General features: G+C 39.2%; 1 protein-coding gene across 4 annotated transcripts in view; it reads right to left on the bottom strand.

Moving 5' to 3' along the window:
• Positions 1-2: 2 nt before the first annotated feature.
• Positions 3-21019, bottom strand: part of LOC129762781 (lysM and putative peptidoglycan-binding domain-containing protein 1) — a 29308-nt gene continuing 8291 nt past the window's right edge. The window contains exons 2-4 of one of the 4 annotated variants that reach the window (XR_008740715.1): positions 15673-15906; positions 14595-15569; positions 3-701 (exon numbers count right to left, since the gene is read on the bottom strand). Coding sequence is in view for 2 of the 4 variants with exons in the window: in XM_055761318.1 (XP_055617293.1) it covers positions 14919-15569; positions 15673-15906 (885 nt within the window). In the remaining 2 variants the exon portion in view is untranslated. Of the gene's footprint in view, positions 15570-15672; positions 15907-16354; positions 16474-21019 lie in introns of those variants that run through there. The other 3 variants (XR_008740714.1, XM_055761320.1, XM_055761318.1) reach the window with 3 other exon arrangements.

Here is a 21019-nt window from a genome sequence, read left to right as displayed (position 1 = left end):
CGTTATTAACTATCATGTTTGTTTTGTGATTCTAACATATTTCCATAGACTTATATTTTTTTTCCACTATGCATATATACACAGATTTACATATTATTTGATCAATTTTCAGTACATTTTGTTTGCTGTACGCACCATCGATTGCTATTTAGCATGTCAATCTATCTAGTTTCACTATCTTTTCAAATTATCAATGCGGAATAATCAATCCTTTCCAGCAACATTATTGGCCACTCTTAAAACACTAAAGTACGTTTATACATTTTTGTTTGTATCTAGGAAACAAAGCGTTAATTTTTAACAATGTTTATCTATATTTACCGTGACAGTATATGCGTTATAGCTGTTTGGAGGGTTCCATCACACGTTTCTCTGACTTTTTTCTTGTAGTTGTAGTAAAGCTATTTGTTAAATTTTGGTTGATTTTGCTTGTTTATTGACAGCTAGTCGCTATTTAAGTGAAATGTGGATGACGCTAATTTTTTTTTTCTACTTGTGTTCAAAAATTGCACCAACTTTTTTGTGGTGTGCAGAAACAATACACATGTTTTGCGACAGAATGCACCGATATGATTAGAAGAGGTACGTGACTTTGGTGATCGTGAGGATCTCGATGTGATGCTGATGATAGGCCTTTGCTCCAATGTTCTTTTTTGCAGTTGGATTAAATATTTTTTGATTTTTTTTACAATGATGTAGAACTGGGTGCATACGAAAGAAGAATTAAGAAGAATTGAAGAGGACAGTAAATTAGTAATACTGGCTGGGGGTTGAAACATTCATTTTTCGTCAAGCTTTTTCATCATAAGAGGAGAAAAGAGTTTGATCAAGACGTACTTTGGTATAACAAAACTCAATTCCCTATTTTGGAACCACTCAGTAAATACAAGAGCAGTATAAGTGTCATATCTAAATTACACTTGTGCCGATTATTATTTCGTTTGTGTAACTGAATGTCGCGTGATAAGCCATTGAGTTAGACGAACGTGCGGAAATTAAATAAAATTATTTTATATTCATAACTCACAGGGACGAGTATATTCGGATTATTGTTCTCTGCAAAAGCTGTGAGTTCCCGGCGATGTTGACTAACACTGCATATTATATTTATAACACTAAAGGTATCATTTAATATTCTCGTTCATTTTTCGACACGCAGATGATTCAAATCAAATTAATAAAGTTACAAAATAATAAGCTGACAGATAATTTCTTTCGAATCACACTTTTTTTGTTAAACGATACAGAAAAATAAAACATAAAGACCACTGACAGTAATGCCAACTTTAAAAAAAAATTCAACGAGCAGATCTAAAATTACAAATTCCCGGTATATATTTGACAGCGTGACCGGAAAAATCGCCAAGAAAACAACTGCAACAGACACAACCGAATAATTACTTAAATTTGTTCAAACGTTGTATACTAAAAAAAACTGAGAGGATATTTTGTGAACGAAATCATATTGTTGTATAAATTGAATATAAATGAGACCATGACAAAATCTGCTGATATCGAATTGAAGAAATATTATTTTTTTAAAAACTATACACTCAACCAGAGAATTAGCGGAGCAAAGTACAACATCCAAGAAAAAGAAATCCATCATTTTCACGACAGATGGTTGTAGTGATCGAAATCTCATATAGTATCGATCGAACTATTTCAAGGTTATGCTCGTTGTCAAGTTGACATTGTTACGGACCCAGTAAAAATGAATGATAGGAGCGCTTCCAGGCGCAATGTAAATTTTAATTTAGTAGCGCATTTGGCGTAATTAAAATAACAAATTTATTTGTAAACAGATTGAGGCGAGCATATGTTTTGACTCAGCCTGGGTCTGTATGAGATAAGCGCAACAGGCGCAAATAAAAATCAATACCAGCGAAAAGGGACTGTTTCTCTTTCCGTCTTTAACTTCCAACAAGATAAGCGTGCCAGATGTTTTTTCATCTGAGCCTTATGAGTTATGTTTAGATAATACCCAAGCGAGAGCACCGGGCCACCCAAGGGGTGCTAGTTTGATCAAGTGCGGCTCAGATAGGGAGCCAGACAAAAATAAATATTTACTGACGGCAATTAGCCAAGTTAGGTTTGTGCCTTATCGCATGAAATGTGCGAAGGGCCGAAAAAAGAAAAGGCGTGTAAACCACAGCATTTATTTAGATTCCCATGTGGGAGTCAAAACCTAATTGCTAACCGCATGGTCTCGCGCCTTACCGCGTGAGAGCGAAGGGCCGAAGACCAAATAGGACGCTGAACGAATGCGTTTAAGCGATAAGCGGCATTTATGACGCACGCAAATTAGAGCATATGTTTGTTTGGGACCCTACGCGGTGGCGTAGTGGAGGAAGAGAAAACAGAAATTTCCACGCTGGTAGATTAGATTAGGACCGCACGAAATAGGCGGGTAAATTATTATCAGGATGTTTGTTGACATCCTAAATATGAACAAGGGCGTACTATTGGCTAGAACAACTTAGGGAAAAATAATCAGGCATATGTTTTACGACAGGTGTAAACATGCGCAAAGCGCACTAATTTGTTTAGGTCCCGTCCTCTTCGGCGCACCAAAGATAAGCGCGAATGACGGGAGACGCATAGGACCGCAAACAAGTGGAAAAGGTTCCATGCGGTAAATACAGATAACCGATATGTTTCGGTTATCTGAATAGGAAACAGCTGGGAAAAATCCCACGCTGAGAAATTCGGAGGCAGATAACCACGTGGTTGGTTATCTGTGAGAACAGGAAAGGGAGATTGTTCTCTCCCTTAAAAAACATATATATTTAGTTTAAGTGAGGAAGAAGTAAGTCAGTCCAATTCTAAAAATCAAACCAAACGGTACATAGTTCAATTTCATCTTTCAATTCAAATTAGTTCAATTCGTTAATTCAAAGTCCAAAAAATAAAGGTTAAGTTCATTTTCAAAATAGCAGATTGGTGATTCCTTAAATCCGAAACCATTCACCAGCGTTGGCAACCAGGCGCCACGCACCCAAGGCCAGAGCTCCTAACAAGGAAGGAGCTCAACCAAAACTGTAAAACACCAAGAAACCAGGAAATATCCCATCCGAAAGTAGTTACGAGTTTCACTCGGACGACCCAATCTGGAGTCGTCTGATTCTGAAACATATTCGTGATTACGGGATATTTTGCGCCGGGCCTAGCCCTTAAGAGACAAAAAACAAGTCCAGGGAAATAGGTTCCCTGGCTTAGCAAAGATTTGGACCCGTGATTCTTAGGCCTCAATTGCCTACATCTAGGGAAATAAGTTCCCTAGATTAATCACGAAGCGCTCGAGAGAGGACGAGCGAAAAGTCTTGCCTTCATAGCAAGCATCTAGGGAATTTCGATTCCTTAGATTATAGACATTTCACGTTACGATTTTTTTTGCAAATTTTGTTTGTTCCATTCAGTCGTGAGTTACAGGATGTTAACAATGGAAGTCAACAAAGAGAAAATTCGGTACATTTTACCTTTTTTTTTTGATAAAGCCGAAAATGCAAGTCAGGCCGCTGAAATTGTGAATGGTGTTTATGGAGCCGATACTGTAACAGCTAATCACGCGCAATTGTGGTTTCGTCGATTCCGTTCAGGCATTTTTGATGTTACAGATGTACCTCGCACAGGCAGGCCCCTCGTCGAAAATGTGATGAAATCAAAGAAATAATATATGTTGATCGACATGTTAGTAGTCGTAGCATCATCCAGGAGCTAAAGATCGACCATGAAACAACTTTAAACCATTCGCGTAAAACTGGATTCAAAAAGAAGCTCGATATTTGGGTGTCACTCTAATTACGGACAAAACAAACATGATGGATCGAATTTCTATCGGTGAAGCCTTGGCCAAACGGAATGAAATCGACCCATTTCTTAAACGGATGGTGACTGGGGATGAGAAATGGATAACATACGACAATATTGTACGAAAACGATCGTGTTCCAAACATGCTGAACCAACTCAAACTGTGGCCAAGCCAGGACTAACAGCGAGAAAGGTTCTACTGTGTATTTGTTGGTCTTGGAAGGAATTACAGTAAGTTACCTCTAATTTGACATACCAAAGCACACCTCAGTGTCGCAGTAGAGGCGATTGTGACCTGTAATTGAAAATTCGCGATAACAGTGGTACAGTGTAGACGTCTGGTGGCGACTTTCAATATGGGGCCATAATTTGAAGATTTCTGAGAATCACTGTGTATGAGTATGAAATTGTCATACATGAAATTCAACTATTTCGAACTTGTTGGGGGTCCAATAAAGAACCGTTGGATTTGCGTGGTTTTGCAAAAAGCAACTGATGAAGTTTGATACATAATTCTATGTTGTTCTCGTGAGAATAAGAGTGTTTTCATGATCACTCCACGCGGAAGCAGAATAGAAACTGATGCTCTTGGATACGACTGCATCACGGGAATCGAATGCAAGCGAGTAAAAGAAATCACAGCCTGCATACATTCTAGAGATGTGCCATCCTCTCATGAGCTGTTCATTCGAATCGCTTCATCATAGTGAGCGGATTCGGATCGGCTCGCAATCAAAACAACGCAGCTCATCAGCTCATTACGGAGCTGGAGAGCTGATGAGCTGTTGAGCTGATGAAGAGTTGAGATGCTGAGCTGTTGAGTTGGAGAGCTGCATAGCGCCACAAAAGCAATCAACATCAATGAGCTAGATTGTTATGTTCCAATAGCCTGTTTTTAAAGCAATTTTTAAGCTATTGAAACGATTTTTTGGACCAATAAGTGACAATCATATAACTCTTTGGGGCATTTTATCTGATTGTTATAACACTCAATCCAGCCGATACAGAAGTATTAACGCTCAAAACCTTGCACTCCAGCGTCACTGTCTTGTTTTCGAAACTTTGAATTTACACCCCAGTACAGAAATGAAAAACGTAGTCCAGTCGGGGACATAAGCTCTGCCGAAAGAGGTGAACTGACCAAGGCTGTGGGCGCCATGAGCGTAGTCGTGAAGTATGTACCACCTGCCCTAATCTTCAAACGGAAGCGTCCAAATCCTTTGCGCTTTTGAATAGAGCGCCTTCAGGAACCCTTCTGCTTGTTTCTGATTCCGATTGTAACAAGTGCACTACTGTTAAGAATACTATTACGACGTTTTAAACTTCTGGCATTGAGCCTCCGAATCTGAATGTTTCCACGGATGAGAACATCCAACAATTTTGGGGGTCAGGTGAGAGTATATTTGAATTCACTGGATATTAGCTGCCGGAAGCTATATTCAGAGATGGACAATTTACAGCAAGCAATAGCGAGACGACGAGAGGCTGCGACACAGATGATCAACTCCAATGTGGTTCCGTTGTACTTTCAATTGAGCCTCACTAAACCTCCCTCTTCGAGTGAGGAAGCCGGAACTATAGCTCGGGCTGTTCTTACGGAGGGAGGTCTAGCGTCATGGTCAGCGGTTGCCCTGTTTAATAACCTCATAGAGGAACATCAAATAGGGATGATCACTGCACCATGGTGTGGGAGATCATTATCTGTTGCGGAGTTGCTCACAAAAAACCTGACCCTAATCAAGCGAATTTTAACGACTGCGCCGAATCAACTAACCTACCAAGTGATACACAATTTCCCTGGAGTTGAAGCCAATCGGCTTTTCCCAGACCGACTAAACCATCCAACTGACCCCATCCCAGCTTTCACTGAAGAGACAATTAACCGGATGGATGTAAGGCAAATGTGTTTTGCACTAGCCGTTTTCACCTACCAACCTGAGAACATTCGGATTGTGGCTCTATCCCTCTTCATCGCATTATCTGCTATTGCAAAGGGTGGGAACACTTCCACTGACAGGCTGAACAAACGGGCTCAGAATTTTAAGAAGAACGGTTTATTTGCTAACTTAGTGATACCTGACCCAGCATTGATCAGCCGGTTTGCTGGTCTATACCTGCCCAATAAGGTATCTGCTTTGCAATTCTGCGAGTTTTTGAGATTGCACTATAAAGCATTTGAGACTGATCAATTCGAGGAAGGACTCTGGCTAATTCAGCAAGCGCCCGGAGTCAATAGTGCAGCTCTGCAAGCAATTGCTGACTCCATCCTCCAAGGGAACATCAGTTATGAGCTGCTAGTGTCATTATTCCAGTCGGAGGGGGAGATGGGAGCAGTAATCCGAGCTCTATGGGCAGTCGTGCATTGTCCTTTTCGCAACATTCGAGAGCCGTTAGTGCCACTGAGAAGTTACCCAACTCTAGCATACTTGTGTGCTGAGTTAATCTTTGGTGCGAGTTATAACACTACTTCGCTAAAATCCATGACTCCCCATGCAGCCCATATCTCGGGAGTTGTGTCATACCTGAAAGCTTCAATGAGATCAGGTATGGCAGGAGAGCTCCTGAATAGAGCTCTAATGGATTCCTATTCCAGTGCCAATGTGATGTCGTCCAATGGGCAATTGATGGGGTACTCGTCACTCTCCAGCGTACAGGAGCTCCAGCTAGAAGCTGGGCATGTGGAGATTAATCTCAGAGTAAACCCGAATGCCCAGGCGGTAGGGGTTGGAGTGGTAACACCATCTCAGCTCATCCAAAAATTCCAAACAGCAAGAGATAGATCCTTTAAGAAATTATGTCAAGCGTTTGCAGATGCAACAACACAAAGAACATTAAATACTGCTACTCTCAGGACGTTCTGCACCCGTCCAACTCCGGCCAGTATTACAGCCGAGGACCGGGGGATCTTAGGCTTAGAGCCTTACGTAGATGATTGGAGTTACGACGATGTACTAGGCTCTCTAGCCGCTCACCTAGGAGAATTCTCAATTCCCGATAACAACCAGGAAGAAGGCGCAGTAGGCGGGGTTGTAGACCCAGGACAAGGGCCAGCACCTCAGTGATACCTGATGCCTGAATACAACCTTTGCAACTGGATCTAAATTATGAATGAATTGCCAATTACTATTTGAATAATCTCAATAATCAATATATTTTTATATCGCTTAACCATATATTTCAATCAATATAATATGCCAATTATTCAATATACTTTATATATTATCAATTGTTTAGTAGTTAGATATTAAGTTCAATAAATTAAGGGGTAATTTGATAATTTTAGTTGATGTATGTTTATCCACCATTTTACTAGATTTAGATGAATCATTAGATATTAATATAATTCTCCCGATATCCCAGTCCCAATCCCACAGTTTCCAACCCCATTCCCCTTCCCTTCCCCTTTAGAAAAAAAAAACGTCCGGGATATCTTAGGTAGCCGGGATCCTTCTGCTTCATCTATACCTGTTCCTCAGAAACGCCGATGTCAACGTTTAATGATGTTTCCTTCGTTGTGTCCCCGTTTCATATCCCTCCTATCCGATCGATAAACTTTTACTTAGTCGCGGCAATACATACACACACTCTTTACAGATGCACGGGCCGAAGGTTGTGCAGTCCACTGATCATTCAACAGGAGCCAAAGGTTGTACCGCTCATGACAACTCTACACGAGCTGATGATTGCGCCGGCTAGTGACCATTCTATCCTGGATTCCTCGAATCGAGAAAGACGCACCAAGCTAGATATGGGGTACAGACTAGGGGGGCGTTGCTGATTAATGGTCAGCTGCATCCCCATAGAAAGTATCCCGTGTCGGGCACACGTACAGAACATCGAAGACTGCAACATACCAATTATGAGAACACTTGTAATACTAACCTCGAGCCAACCGCGAGTAATCGGTTACATATTACTAACATAGTTGTAAGACAAAAATTGTCAAAATATTGGACTCCCGGCCCCGTCAGGCTAACGCCACATGTGCCTTAATAAAATATATATTTTGGGGAAAAAAAAAACATCCAACCGAGTCTCGTTTCAGACATACCAAATCCAACGGTATCGGAAGCACCCTTCACTTTACAATAGACAGCTGAACAACATATCTACGATGCACCAACAGTTTTATACAACGCCCAGTCCACTTTCTTCTACAGTCGTTTCAAAGCGCTTTCAAAGTCAGCGATGGTATCACCAGATATGCTACGCCCACAGCCGAAACTAAAGGAGCCACAGACCATCTGTGGACCAACGATCATCTGAATCGGTTCAATAGTTTAAAAAGTTATGAATTTTTGAAAGAAGTCATTTTTGAAAAAAAAAATTGTAAGGGTTTGTATCTAGGACACGACCGCATATTTTAGACGTAAAACTACGCATCTATATTAAACAATCAACTTGTTTACCACTTCTAATATTATTTTAGAACGCATCGAAATTTTTGTAATAGATTATGTTCTTCGTTACAAATAAATTTGATGAACGTCCTTTTACGTTTGATATGATGCCTAGGACTACCAAAATATGTGTACGGAAGAATTGTCAAACGATCATTGTAATTTACCTTTGTCCTCTGAAATTATTGCACATCTCGTGTTTACGTACTTCCTGAACCGCAAAAGTTCATTCACCTCTAGTATCTGAAATGACGATTTTCCCAGGCTTCTCAGTTTAAAAGTACGTTTTAGGGAAACATATTCCGGTCTGCACAACGACAAGCGAGTAAAAAAGTACTCAACACCAAAACATACTCCCAACTTGCATGTATTTGCAAAGCGAATTCCCCCAGGCACATTCGTTTTGAAGTCCGTGTTAGTGAAACACAGCTTAGTGGGGGAAAAAATACCCTCGACTTGCATGTATATTTGCAAAGCGGATTTCCACAGATACATCGATTTTGAAGTCTGTGTTGGGGAAACCGTAAACCGGACCAATCAAAACTTGACAGTTAGGGCGGTAACGATTGACATTTTACAGTTATTCAATTGTTCATCTCATGAAAAATAACATGTTATTAATTGTGATAGACGCGTAGAAATATTTCCTATCAATTGAAGCAAACATCTTTCCGATCTGTTAAGAAATGTTCGAGTTATAAACATGCGAAATACGGGTAGGGTTAGCACACAAATCAGCAGAACAAATTTTTATTTAAAATTAAAACCGTTTAGAGATTAGCGAATTGTAATGTATAGCATATCAAACAAATCTTAGAGAATTTCCGATTCGATTGGTATGTTCACAGTGAAAATAGTTATTAACGTTAACTTTATTTCATAAAAACGTGACCTGTTTTCTGATTTGGCACCCTTCCTGAAAGACGTAGTTCTACGTCAAAATGGAGAAAAGATGATTTTGCGGATCATAAAATGGAAATAGTCACCCACAGTGGCGTCGAGTGAAGCTTTTGCACTCGGGGCGGAAGAGTTGATTTGAAACTAATCAAGCAATTGGAATCAAATTTGATACGTGGAGGTTTTAGGGGCCAAGAAATAGTTCTATATGGGTTCGACACTTCTCCCCTTCTCTAAGGGGAGGGGGCTGCATAACTCGAGCACTAATCAAGCAAATAGGATCAAATTTGGCAAGTTGAAGTTTTAGGGGACAAGAAATATTTCTATGATATTCTTCCCGTATCTTCAAGAAGGGGGAGGGGGGTAGCATAAATCGAGAAATAATCTAGCAAATGAAACGAAGTTTAGCGCGTGGAGATTTTAGGGGCAATAAATGTTTCTATGATGGTTCGACATCTCTCACCCACTATCTAAGGAGGTGGCTGTCATACAAATGAAGCACAAATCTCGAGAGCTAAGCAAGCAAAAGGAGGCAAACTTGGCATGTGAGGGTTTTTGGGTACGAGAAATGTTTCTTCGATGGTTTGACATATCTCCCTCCTTCAAAAGGAGGGGGGGGGTGGCTTAGTAAGAAAATATGAATATTGGAAAGTATTGATAACAAAAATTACATGTTGAGCGGAACGAAGTTTGCCGGGTCAGCTTGTAACAAGATAAAATTGCAGGTCAGGTTTTAGAAGCTTTTTCTCTCCTTACTATAAAAAGACTCCATACAACACACACACACACAAACACTCGCACAAATGAACAAAAACGATCTAATTGACCTGAACCAGCGAAATTGCACAAAGAACACACTGATTGACGCTGAGTTTCGGTGATTCGAGCTTTAACCCATTCATTACGGCAGTGGGCTCCGACGAAGTGCTACCCCTGTACGGAGCACTGCGCCGAAAAGTATGCACATCGCGCTGGTGTGATCGAAGAGCAGTATGAATTTCATGTCGTCTAAAGACGACGCTCGTATACACAGCTCGTCGCGCGGATGTCGTCTATAGACGACGCTCCGTGACGAAAGGGTTAAACAGTCAATAACGTCGCCGGCCACGTCCTTACAGTCACCAGGGGAAGGGAAGGAATGTTAGTATGATATTCGCCGCCAGAAGAGTCGCCTCTACAGCGTGGTTCCCTAGCGTTTATCAAGGAATGGTTGTTAGTGGGAGAGATAAGAATTAGGAGTCACTGAGGTAAGTGATGTAATTATGTAAACGCGAACTATAGACCTCTCGAGACGAAACGAAAATCTAATGGTAGCACGCGGCAGAGATTATTTTTAGGTAACCTGAGAAGGTAAACCTGTAAAATTCATTGATCTGGCTATATATTCTATTGTTTTTCGCACGTCCTTTTATCGAAAAGTTAATAGTGGGAAACAGGAGAAGGAAACCGAAAGAACTCCTCTAAAACTAATAACACAGGAAATATAGGGTAGATAGGGGCAATATGACCAGGCGGGGAGAAATGGGCCACCGTTCGTTTGGGCTTTTCATTGAACCAATAACACTTAATTGGCAACAATTGTGTTAGAAATAATCTTATTAAGTAGCTCCGTGAAAACCGTATTCAAATTAAATTGTTGTATAAAGGTATTGAAAGAAATATCACACTGACCGACCATCACGAAAAACATATAAAAAAGCAGTTAACAAAATAAGCTCTGTACGCTCCATGCTGAAATTTATGACTATGCTCTTTATATCAATTCGTGCTGGTATTATTTCTGAACTTTTTCACTGATTTGTTGCGTTGCTTTGCCGTTCCATGTTAAAGATCGGTTCATTTTTATTGAGTGTAAATGTACGGGGCGGAATGGGCATACCTGCTTGGGGCATTATGACCAGGTATTTTATCAACAAAACCTGTAAAAACAACTGTCAAAATTTGTAAACATAGTTGGAAATAGTTAGATGTGGAATCATGGTGCGGAATTATATCAGAACATCCGATTGTAAAAAGTGGTCACAGACCAGCTTGAACGCGACCACCGAAGCAGCGAAAAGTAGTACGATAGTGTGACAAACATCCTTTGTGCATTGTGTGCTATACCAGATTCCCCAAAGATCATAAATAATTGATCTTAATGTTTCCAGAGAAATTTACAACCCTTGAAACCAGAATTGGTTTATTTTCTAGATGTTCCCACGCATACGTTATTTATGCTTATTCATAATTGCATGCATAACATATCTTCACTGGATCATGTCTATTCACAGCTAATCGATTATAGCTGAACCTTTTCCATGTCACACAAGTGTTGCAACTAAATTAGGGCACTTGTGTTCCCAAGCATTAAGCGTTGACTCAATAATCGATATACATGTTGCACCATACTTGAAACGGTCTCATGGCATCGTATTTCATGGAACACCCATCGCGCTAAGCAATTATATTCTTTCGCTCTATCTATGAGCCATCCGCACACGCCTAGAACATAGCGACAATGCGTTCACGTATGCATATTGGTATTTGTCATTTCAATTTACTTACTTCTGATTGGATAATCAGTAAATAGTTGTTCTAGGTTTCTCCCTCCAGTTTAACATATTGTATTAGCGGTACTAGAATTAAGAACTATCCTGATTGTAAAAGAACGTGAATAAAAGGATTATGTTTTTAACCGTCAACGAGAGATAACGTCTCTTATTTTTGCAATGAATAGAAAGAAATCCATGAGTTAGTGTTACGTGTTACATCGGATTGGTGTTTGTTTGCGCGGTTAATCAATCACCACACGACATATCCCAAAATTGTGTCTGGTTTTCGAAAGTGTCACTCAAAAATCTCACTTCGGACACAAGAAGAAACCTCCGCCGCTAGGACTAAATGATTCAATCGCGTTGCAGTCGGGAAATTCTACGATTTACTGGAGGACGAACAGCAGAAATACAACATTCCTCCAGAAAATTCAACGTCGATAAAACATCAGTGGTTCCAGTATGTAACTATATTTTTTTCCATAGGAGCAGCAAGTAAACTAAAAATTATTATCATTATTCAACAGGTGCAGACCAAAAATTCCAAAATCCTAGCAATGCGGAGAAAAAGCCAGATGAGCGCTGGGTGCTGAGCAAGGAATCACCATTATGGAATATTCCACAGGACACCTTATGTTGCTACTGTGGGACACAATCCAGTTCCTCTACGGGTGGCGATTAACGGAACCAATGCTATCGATGCACAGATATTCCCTGTTCCTGATTTGAGCAACGTAAAATTGTAGTCCCATCACTTTGATCACATTGTTATTTTTTGTACATGCAAACTGAATGAAATCCAATTAAATATACGCGAAAGTTGCAAAATAGAATAAGCTTTCGTTTTATGAACTTGTTACGTTATTCCCCTACGAAAACATGCTTGAACTATTCAATCAATAAACATGGTCATATTGCCCCGCATGGTGGCCCATTTTGTCCCGTAGTGTTTTCGATCGACGGAAATGGAACATTTTTTTAAAAGTGTAAATTTTCCAAATAATTCTTCATACAATCTACATCGATCAATAAGGTTTCAAATCGTGAGGTTTTAATATGTAGCATAATTTATAAATGTTCCTACATGATTTAGGACGTTTCGTTCTTAGCGGGACCATATTGCCCATATTGGTGGCAATATAGCTGCCATCTGCCCGTCTAGCGGTAAACACTAGATGAAGAAAAATTATTTTTTATATTTGAATATTCGATGTTAGTTTCAGAAAAACAACTAGTAAAACTCCTGATCAGAATCAGCAGGTCGTAAACAGTTCATACGTATTGAAAACTTCAACAAATTGACTGTTTTTAACGACTTTTCGGGAAATTTGTTCTTGCTGCTCGAAATTGGGGGTTGTTAACACGAAAATGGCTCCAAAATGAATAGTTAGATTAAAAAAGATTAGGTTTGTTCCTAAATATCAGAACTAGTTACCACATAAAGCTAGAAGTGATAATTTATTGTTAAAGAAGAGAAAAAAATAAAATCGTTGGTGGCAATATAGTTGCCACTACCCGTAAAAGAGTTAAACCACACACATCAAACTGGAAACATATAAGTTAGGTGGGAATTCTTAGTTTTTAAACAAAAAGTTACAAAGTTACAGCCTTTCAAAAATTACTAAAAAAAAATAAGTCGTTGCACTTTAGTCCGCTGTTTTCGCTGGGTGTATTTGGTCTTACAAGATGCAAGTAACGTTCGTCAAATTCTTTAGAAACTGTCCAGCAATAGCTACAGAGCAATTGCTGTTTAAAAAGCGTGAATTACAAAATCTTTGAAAACAAATATCTGACCCCCCCTAAGATCTCTTCTTCTTGGATGACCTTAACGTTCCCAATGGATCTTTTGCGTTACGTCGTTTTTATTAGTAGTACCTAGTTGAGATTTCTATGGCGGATAACACGCCTTGAATGTATTCTGGAGTGGCAAGCTCTAGAATACACGTGATCACAGTGCAGGTCGGAAAGAATTTCTTTGGCGAAAAATCCCCCGGCCAGAACGGCAATCGAACCCGAACCCCCGGCCTGATAATGGGCCTGATTCTCGAATACACTTCACGGTGGAAACGGAATGAAACGTATCCGCGATGACAACGGTACGGTGTCGACATCTGGATACGAGATTCTTCTTCTTCTTTTTGGCTTTAAGAGAGTTTAAACTTTTCAGTTCATTCGCCTCTAGGGAAACGAGATTAGTTTCCCACTAAACTTATCATTATAATATTAAATTATCTTCAGATGAAAGTTTTATGAGATTATTATATCACATGAAGAAAACAAAGTTTTCCACTCATATTGAATGCACGTTTGATACGAAGGAGTTAATTTTCGTTCATGTTTTTTTATTTGAAAAGTGCCCATTCTGCCTGAAAACTCATTATTATCTTCGACACTTCACTAACTCAACGTAGCTCAATGGCGTGCCGTTTATTTCGTTTCCACCGTGAAGTGTATTCCAGAATCAGGCCCAATGTGGAACGCTAACCACTCGGCCACAGAAGCACTCCAAGGTCTCTTAAATGAAGCAAAAAAATCCAGGTTTCAGAAACATAAAAATCATAAACATTGAACTATTCGGGAAAAAGAAGCCTTGCACTTATAGGCACATGTTAAAGTCGTATAGAATTATCTAATCGGAGTATTTAAAAATGATTGGTTGCAACAAAAAATAAAACGATTTTAACCAAATAATCTAATTGTATTAATGCCATTGTTGCTTAGCAAAGCATCGTCATAGTGCATTTATCATTGCGTGTGCATTGCTGTGGTTGAATCTCATTAAAATTGTTTGCTATTAGTTTGTCTAGGACACTCGAGCTCTATCTTTAATTCTATCATCTTTGTAAATATCTCACATTTATCAAGATGGTGCCGACTTTCCACTTATCCAACGGTTTCTCTTTTCATCTGAACTCTAACTTTTGATAATCTGTAGTAATTTTCAATGCTCACCTCAGAGTTATTTTCGAAACCATTCATTCCGTCAGCTCGTTTTTGATTTTGATGTTGTTTATACTTTAGTTGTCTTTGTCGACTGCTGTCAGTTCGAAGTAGCAAAGTCAAGAAACCGTTGATCCTCGATTTAAAACCGGAACCAATCGCGGCCGCTAGCCGACGATATGAGTAATGATTTCTGTAAAAACTACCCTGATTACCTGCACCGACATTGAAAAAGCGATGGTTATGCTTGCGGTACCCGACTAGCGCACTCAATTCGATTGCAGAGGCTGAGTCTTCGTCCTCTGCCGATGACCATGCACCTTGATGTTGCCGCTGCTACAACTCGAACAGCTCGTCCTGCTGTTTCTCTAACTTTTGAAGCGAACTTTGCACCCGTTTCCCTTGCGTCATCACAATCAGCTGACTGGTATCCGATGCGGCACTCCCCGAGGAGCTTTGGCGCTTGTGATGCTGCGATGAGCTGGCACCTCTCGATGCACCACCGGAATTGTGATAATGATACTGTTGATATGACGAGATTGACGATGAGGAGGAAGCCGTCGAGTAGGCTCGAGGCTTTGAGTAATACCCACTGCTGTTCATACTAGCACCAGAACTGAAAATATTATCGTCGCTCTGGCTTGCACCAAATTCACTATTTCGCTGCGATTCCGCGATGTACTTTCGCGTCGACGCGATCGACGAATCAATTTTACCCAGAAACTCTTCCATGTTCTTCCGACTTTCCTCCTCCGGGGACACGAGGTTTCCTTCGCTTACAGCCTGATCCATGGGAGTGCTAGCGGATGAACTGGACGGACAGCCGGCGGTTGACGTCGATCTCAGCGATAGAGAGTTGGGTCTTATGATAGCCGATGGATCCTTTGGATAGTAAACCGAGTCTTTTTCCACGGGAATCATCAATGATTGCCGTAGGAAGATTGTGTCGGTAGGTAGAAGACGATTTACACGGCGTATTTGTTCCATCTGAAGCGAAAAAATGTTATCAGCATTCGAATATAGCAGAACAGCAGACTTTAAACAGTTATCAGAAGATGAATGTTGACATACGTGACTGCATGATACTTACAGTGCATCCATACTTGAGTGCTATCCCTTGCAGCGTGTCCGTTTTCCCGATTTCGTGTCGTATCAATGCTTCGGTGCACAACGCTGGCGACTTGCAGGCTGCGCTACCACTTACACACGAACCGGAGTTGGATATGGTGCCATACTTTTTCAGGGTTCTGGCCGAATCCCGTATCGATTGCTTCTCGCCGAAGATCGTTTCGTCTTCCATGCCGTCGGAAACCAGCTTTACGAACTGTTGCGATGAAAGTGCACCATTGGGTATAGAAGATCGAGAAAAGGAATCATTAGCTAGTTGTGTGAGCTCCGTTGTTGAAGTTTGATAACTATCGTCAGATAATGAACACAACTGTTTACGCGAAACGCGTTGCGATCAGCAAAATATTTTTCCACCCGAGAATCTTGTTTAGTTTTCCTTTCTTCCTCCTTTTTTTTGTCACTTAGTATGGAAAACGACGAAATGCCATTCGCGCGAGCTCTTAACACATTAAGAACAATTTCGAAATAAACAATGAGCAGTTCACAATGTTAAAAAAATCGTTCAATTCCTCGGCCAAAAAATCCGAATTTCTGATATTGTGTCTGGCTATTGCATTCCGTACACTCTCACGTTGCATGACACTTTCCCTACATTCACACGTCAATAATCATTGCAATTTTTGAAAGCAAATAAAAATAAACACCTGACTGGAAGAGATAATTATATTTATCTTGCGGAGAGTGAGCGCTGAGTTGGAGTGCGTTCGCGAAAACTATGAGAAAAACTGAGAAAAACCAAAAGTGGGTTATATCTGTGATATAACCGCAAGGTGGTCGTGGGACTAATACTTATGACAGACATACAACTGTACTAGCGTTGTACTTCGGAAATTGTATGTCTGTCACAATGTACAGCGCTAAAACCATGCAAGCATCTAGGTACAATCGCTGTACCTGTACCGACCTGTTTCACCGTTGTACAAAGTTACAGTTGTACTGTACACCGCGCCATAGGCGATTAGTGGTGGATAGCATTAACAAACTGTATCAAAACACTTGGTAAACATTCTTTTCTTTGACTTTTTCTTGAGTTCATAACTCAGATTGTTTGTAACATTTGATAGTTTAGACTCTAAATAAAAACCTTTTTCATTGAAATATGTGGTGAAAATTGGTCAAACTTCTGATTGTCAGTTTGACATGCGGTACAATATACAACCAAAGTATGTGTGTCATGCTACCGTGGTACCTGTACAACACTGTACACGTAAAACCACGGCAGTGTAAAGGCTGATTTAGACGATGCCAGTCAGCGCTCTAATTGAAGTATCCAGTGAATAGAGAACAGACACTCTGTTTAAGTTAGAGGCCAATTACTTGTTCGATACGCGTACAAGTAACTTGAAAAGAGTGTCTGTTCTCTGTTCACTGGATACTTCAACTAGAGCGCTGACTGGCATCGTCTAAATCAGCCTTAACTCCCTACAAATCATTCGCCGAAAAGTGTCTCTTTTTTCACCCCTTGTTTACACAGGGGTTAGACATCAATTGAATATGGGCTACCCAAAGTCAAAATCAATATGGCGTCATTTGTTTACCAACATACCATTTGCGAGGATTGAAATCGTTGAAATCGCGGAAATTGCGCTGCTTTATTTCCAACTGCATAAGCGATTTTCATATTTCGGTTTCACATGGAGGTGTTTAGTTTCAACATGAAGTTTAAAGTTAACCACTATTTAACTATATAACCGGACCGTGTTGCAAACAACAGTAATTGTCAGAACCAAAATGTCAGTAAACCGCAGCAATATTGGGTACATTGGCAATATGAGGGATTTGACGTTTTAGTCATACCCCTGTGTTTACATCGACGAATATATTTTTTCCACTATGGTTCGTAGGAGAGTGTATGCATACTGACAGATTTCTACTACGAGGTGTTTAATAAAGGTTGAAATGTGGGAATGTTTATGTTTATATATGAATTATCGTACGATTCAATTGAATGCATCTTTAAATTTGAACAAATATTGATAAGAGATTTCCAGCAATTCTTGATGTTTATTGCGTGATTTGGTTACTGTATAAGTTGTTCGAAACGTAGGTTTAGTGTAAAGATTTTATTTTGAGGTTTATATTCACAAACATACAAGTATGACTAATATAAATTGCATGTATATGATGCGCCTAGCCAGCTCATACATGCAAACATGGAGTCGATATACATGCATCCCAGCAAAAATTAAATCGTATGATTATCGTTTATATAACATCATATACCCCATATACAAGTGGATGGCCTCCAATTTTTTATGCATATGCCAGTTATACACATCATACATTACTTAAATGTGTCTTGGATGTATGTATATCGCCTCCAATTTTAGATTAAGACGTAGGACTACGTCTTCTATTTCTATACCGGGGTGTAAGTTCAAAGTTTCGAAAACAAAAGAGTGACGCTAGACTGCAAGGTTTCGAACGTTAATACCTCTTTTCCGGCTGAACGGAGTGGTATGATAATCATTTCATTCGAAAGACTAAACATTAAATCGTATAATTTTACACGTGCCAAGTCTTACAAGAAATCCGAATAAATCATAATCGCATATAATATCAATCAAAGTATGTGTCGTGTATATTTGAAATCGCATAAAATGCAAAAACTCGATTTTATATACCATTATCAAATTAAGTCGCAATTCGGTATAACAAACATCAATTTTATGATGTACATTGTCGTGAAATATATTTAATCCGCATCATATGCGTATATTACGCTGATGCAGTTTGTGTGTCGTATAAGCGTATAATTCCAATCGATTCAGTAATCGTGTTGCACGCTGAAGAAAATCATGGAACAGTAAATCATATTAGATCCTAATAATGAACATATTACATCATATTGAAATGTCAATGAAATGCTGATGCACTCGAAAGTTTTAACTGCTGTTGCATTAAATTTCAGATAGCCGCGCCAGATAGCTGGTGGATGATAATCCAGACGACCGGAGTTCAAACCCATATCGGAGCAGTTTTCACCAAACATCAATCTGTGTCATTTTAAACATTCATATTCCACTCCCAACACAAGTCAATCAAACAATTATTATTTCTACAAACATAAATACTCATATATAAAAATGGCGATTCGTGAGGCTATAATAAACATTTCACGAAAATATTTTGCACCATTTGTTTTTTTTTTCTATGTAATAAATCGTATAGGAGTATGGCAAAAGTCGTATTTGGTTCTTTGACAATTCATGAATATATTCATATTAGATCGCAATTCAATTTCAACATAATCGCTATTATAGCCGGTCAAAGTTGCATATTCATCCAAACTAATTCGGTAAGCTTTTGCCATGTATGTATATGGCCTTCACTTTTGCATTCATATGCCAGTTAGGCGCATTATATGCCAACCAAAATTTAAGGCATATGATGTTATATATACGCTTGTTATGCGATTTAATGTTTGCTGGGTATACATGGCAAATGCTTACTGAATTTTTTTGGATGAATATGCAACTTTGACCGGCTATAATAGCGGTTATGTTGAATTGGAATGCGATCTAATATGAATATATTCATGAATTGTCAAAGCACCAAATATGACTTTTGCCATACTCATATACGATTTATTACAAACATAGAAAAAAAATTGTAAGGGGTTGTGTCTAGGACACGACCGCATATTTTCGCCGTAGAACTACGTAATTGCATTATGCAATCCACTTGTTTACCACTTCGAATATTATTTTAGAATGCATTTAAATTATTGTAATAGATTATGTTCTACGTTACAAATACATTTTATGAACGTCCTTTTACGTTTGATATGAAGCCTAGGACTACCAAAATATGTGAACGGAAGAATTGTCAAACGATTATTGTATTTTACATTTTTTCTGAAATTATTGCACATCTCATGTTCACGTAGTTCTCGAACCGCAAAAGTTCATTCGCCTCTAGTATCTGAAATGACAATTTTCCCAGGCCTCTCAGTTTAAAAGTATGTTTTAGGGAAACATTCCGGTCTGCCCAACAACAAGCGAGTACAAAAGTACTCAACACCAAAAAATACCCCCGACTTGCATGTTTTGACAAAGCGGATTCCCCAAGGCACATTGATTTTAAAGTCCGTGTTAGGGAAACACACCTCGGTGGGAACAAAAATACCCCCGACTTGCATGTTCTGACGAAACAGATTCCCCCAGTCACATCGATTATGAAGTCTGTTTTGGGAAAACGGTAGATAGGGCCAATCAAAACTTGGCAGTTTGGGCGTATAGATAACGCTTGACATTTTACAGTTATAGTTATTCAATTGTTCATCTCATGAAAAATAACATTTTATTAATTGTGATAGAAATATTTCCTATCAATTGATGCGAACATCTTTCTGATCTGTTGAGAAACGTTCGAGTTATAAGCATTAGAACTACGGGTAGGGTTAGCACACAAATCGGCAGAACAAATGTATGGGGAAAAAGGAAGTTCTTCCAGTTTTCATGAATTTAAACCGTTTAGAGATTACCGAATTGTAATGTATAGCATATCAAACAAATCTTAGAGAATTTCCGATTCGACTGGTATGCAAATCATGAGAATTCGTTCACAGTGAAAATAGTTATTAACGTTAACTTTATTTCACAAAAACGTGTTTTCTGATTTGGCGCCCTTCCTGAAAGACGGAGTTCTACGTCAAAAAACAAATGGCGCAAAATATTTTCGTGAAATGATTATTATAGCCTCACGAATCGCCATTTTTATATATGAGTATTTATGTTTGTAGAAAAAATTAATTGCTTGATTGACTTGTGATGGGCGTGGAATATGAATGTTTAAAATGGCACAGATTGATGTTTGGTGAAAACTGCTCCGATGTGGGTTCGAACTCCGGTCGTCTGGATTATCATCCACCAGCTATCTCGCGCGGCTATCTGAAATGTAATTCAACGGTTGAAACTTTCGAGTGCATCAGAATTTCATTGACATTTCAATATGATGTAATATGTTCTTTATTAGGATCTAATATTATTTACTGTTTCATGATTTTTTCAGCATGCAACACGATTTACTACAGTGCTGAATTGATTTAAATTATACGCTTATGCGACACACAAACTGCATCAGCGTAATATACGCATATGATGCGGATTAAATATATTGTACGACAATGTACATCATAAAATTGATGTTTATTATACCGAACTAGCGGCCCAATTCTATGTTTTAATAAGTTTACCGCAAAGTCATTGGAATAGCTTTGCTGTTGCACTCAAACAGACTCTCATAACTTATTTTCTTTTCTTTTATTCAATGTTTCTTTTTTAGTCCAAATATCTCTATGTCTCGAA

Source organism: Toxorhynchites rutilus, chromosome 1, assembly GCF_029784135.1.
Source record: "Toxorhynchites rutilus septentrionalis strain SRP chromosome 1, ASM2978413v1, whole genome shotgun sequence".
Classification (NCBI taxonomy): Eukaryota; Metazoa; Arthropoda; class Insecta; order Diptera; family Culicidae; genus Toxorhynchites; species Toxorhynchites rutilus.
This window is presented reverse-complemented; position numbering and strand designations above follow the sequence as displayed.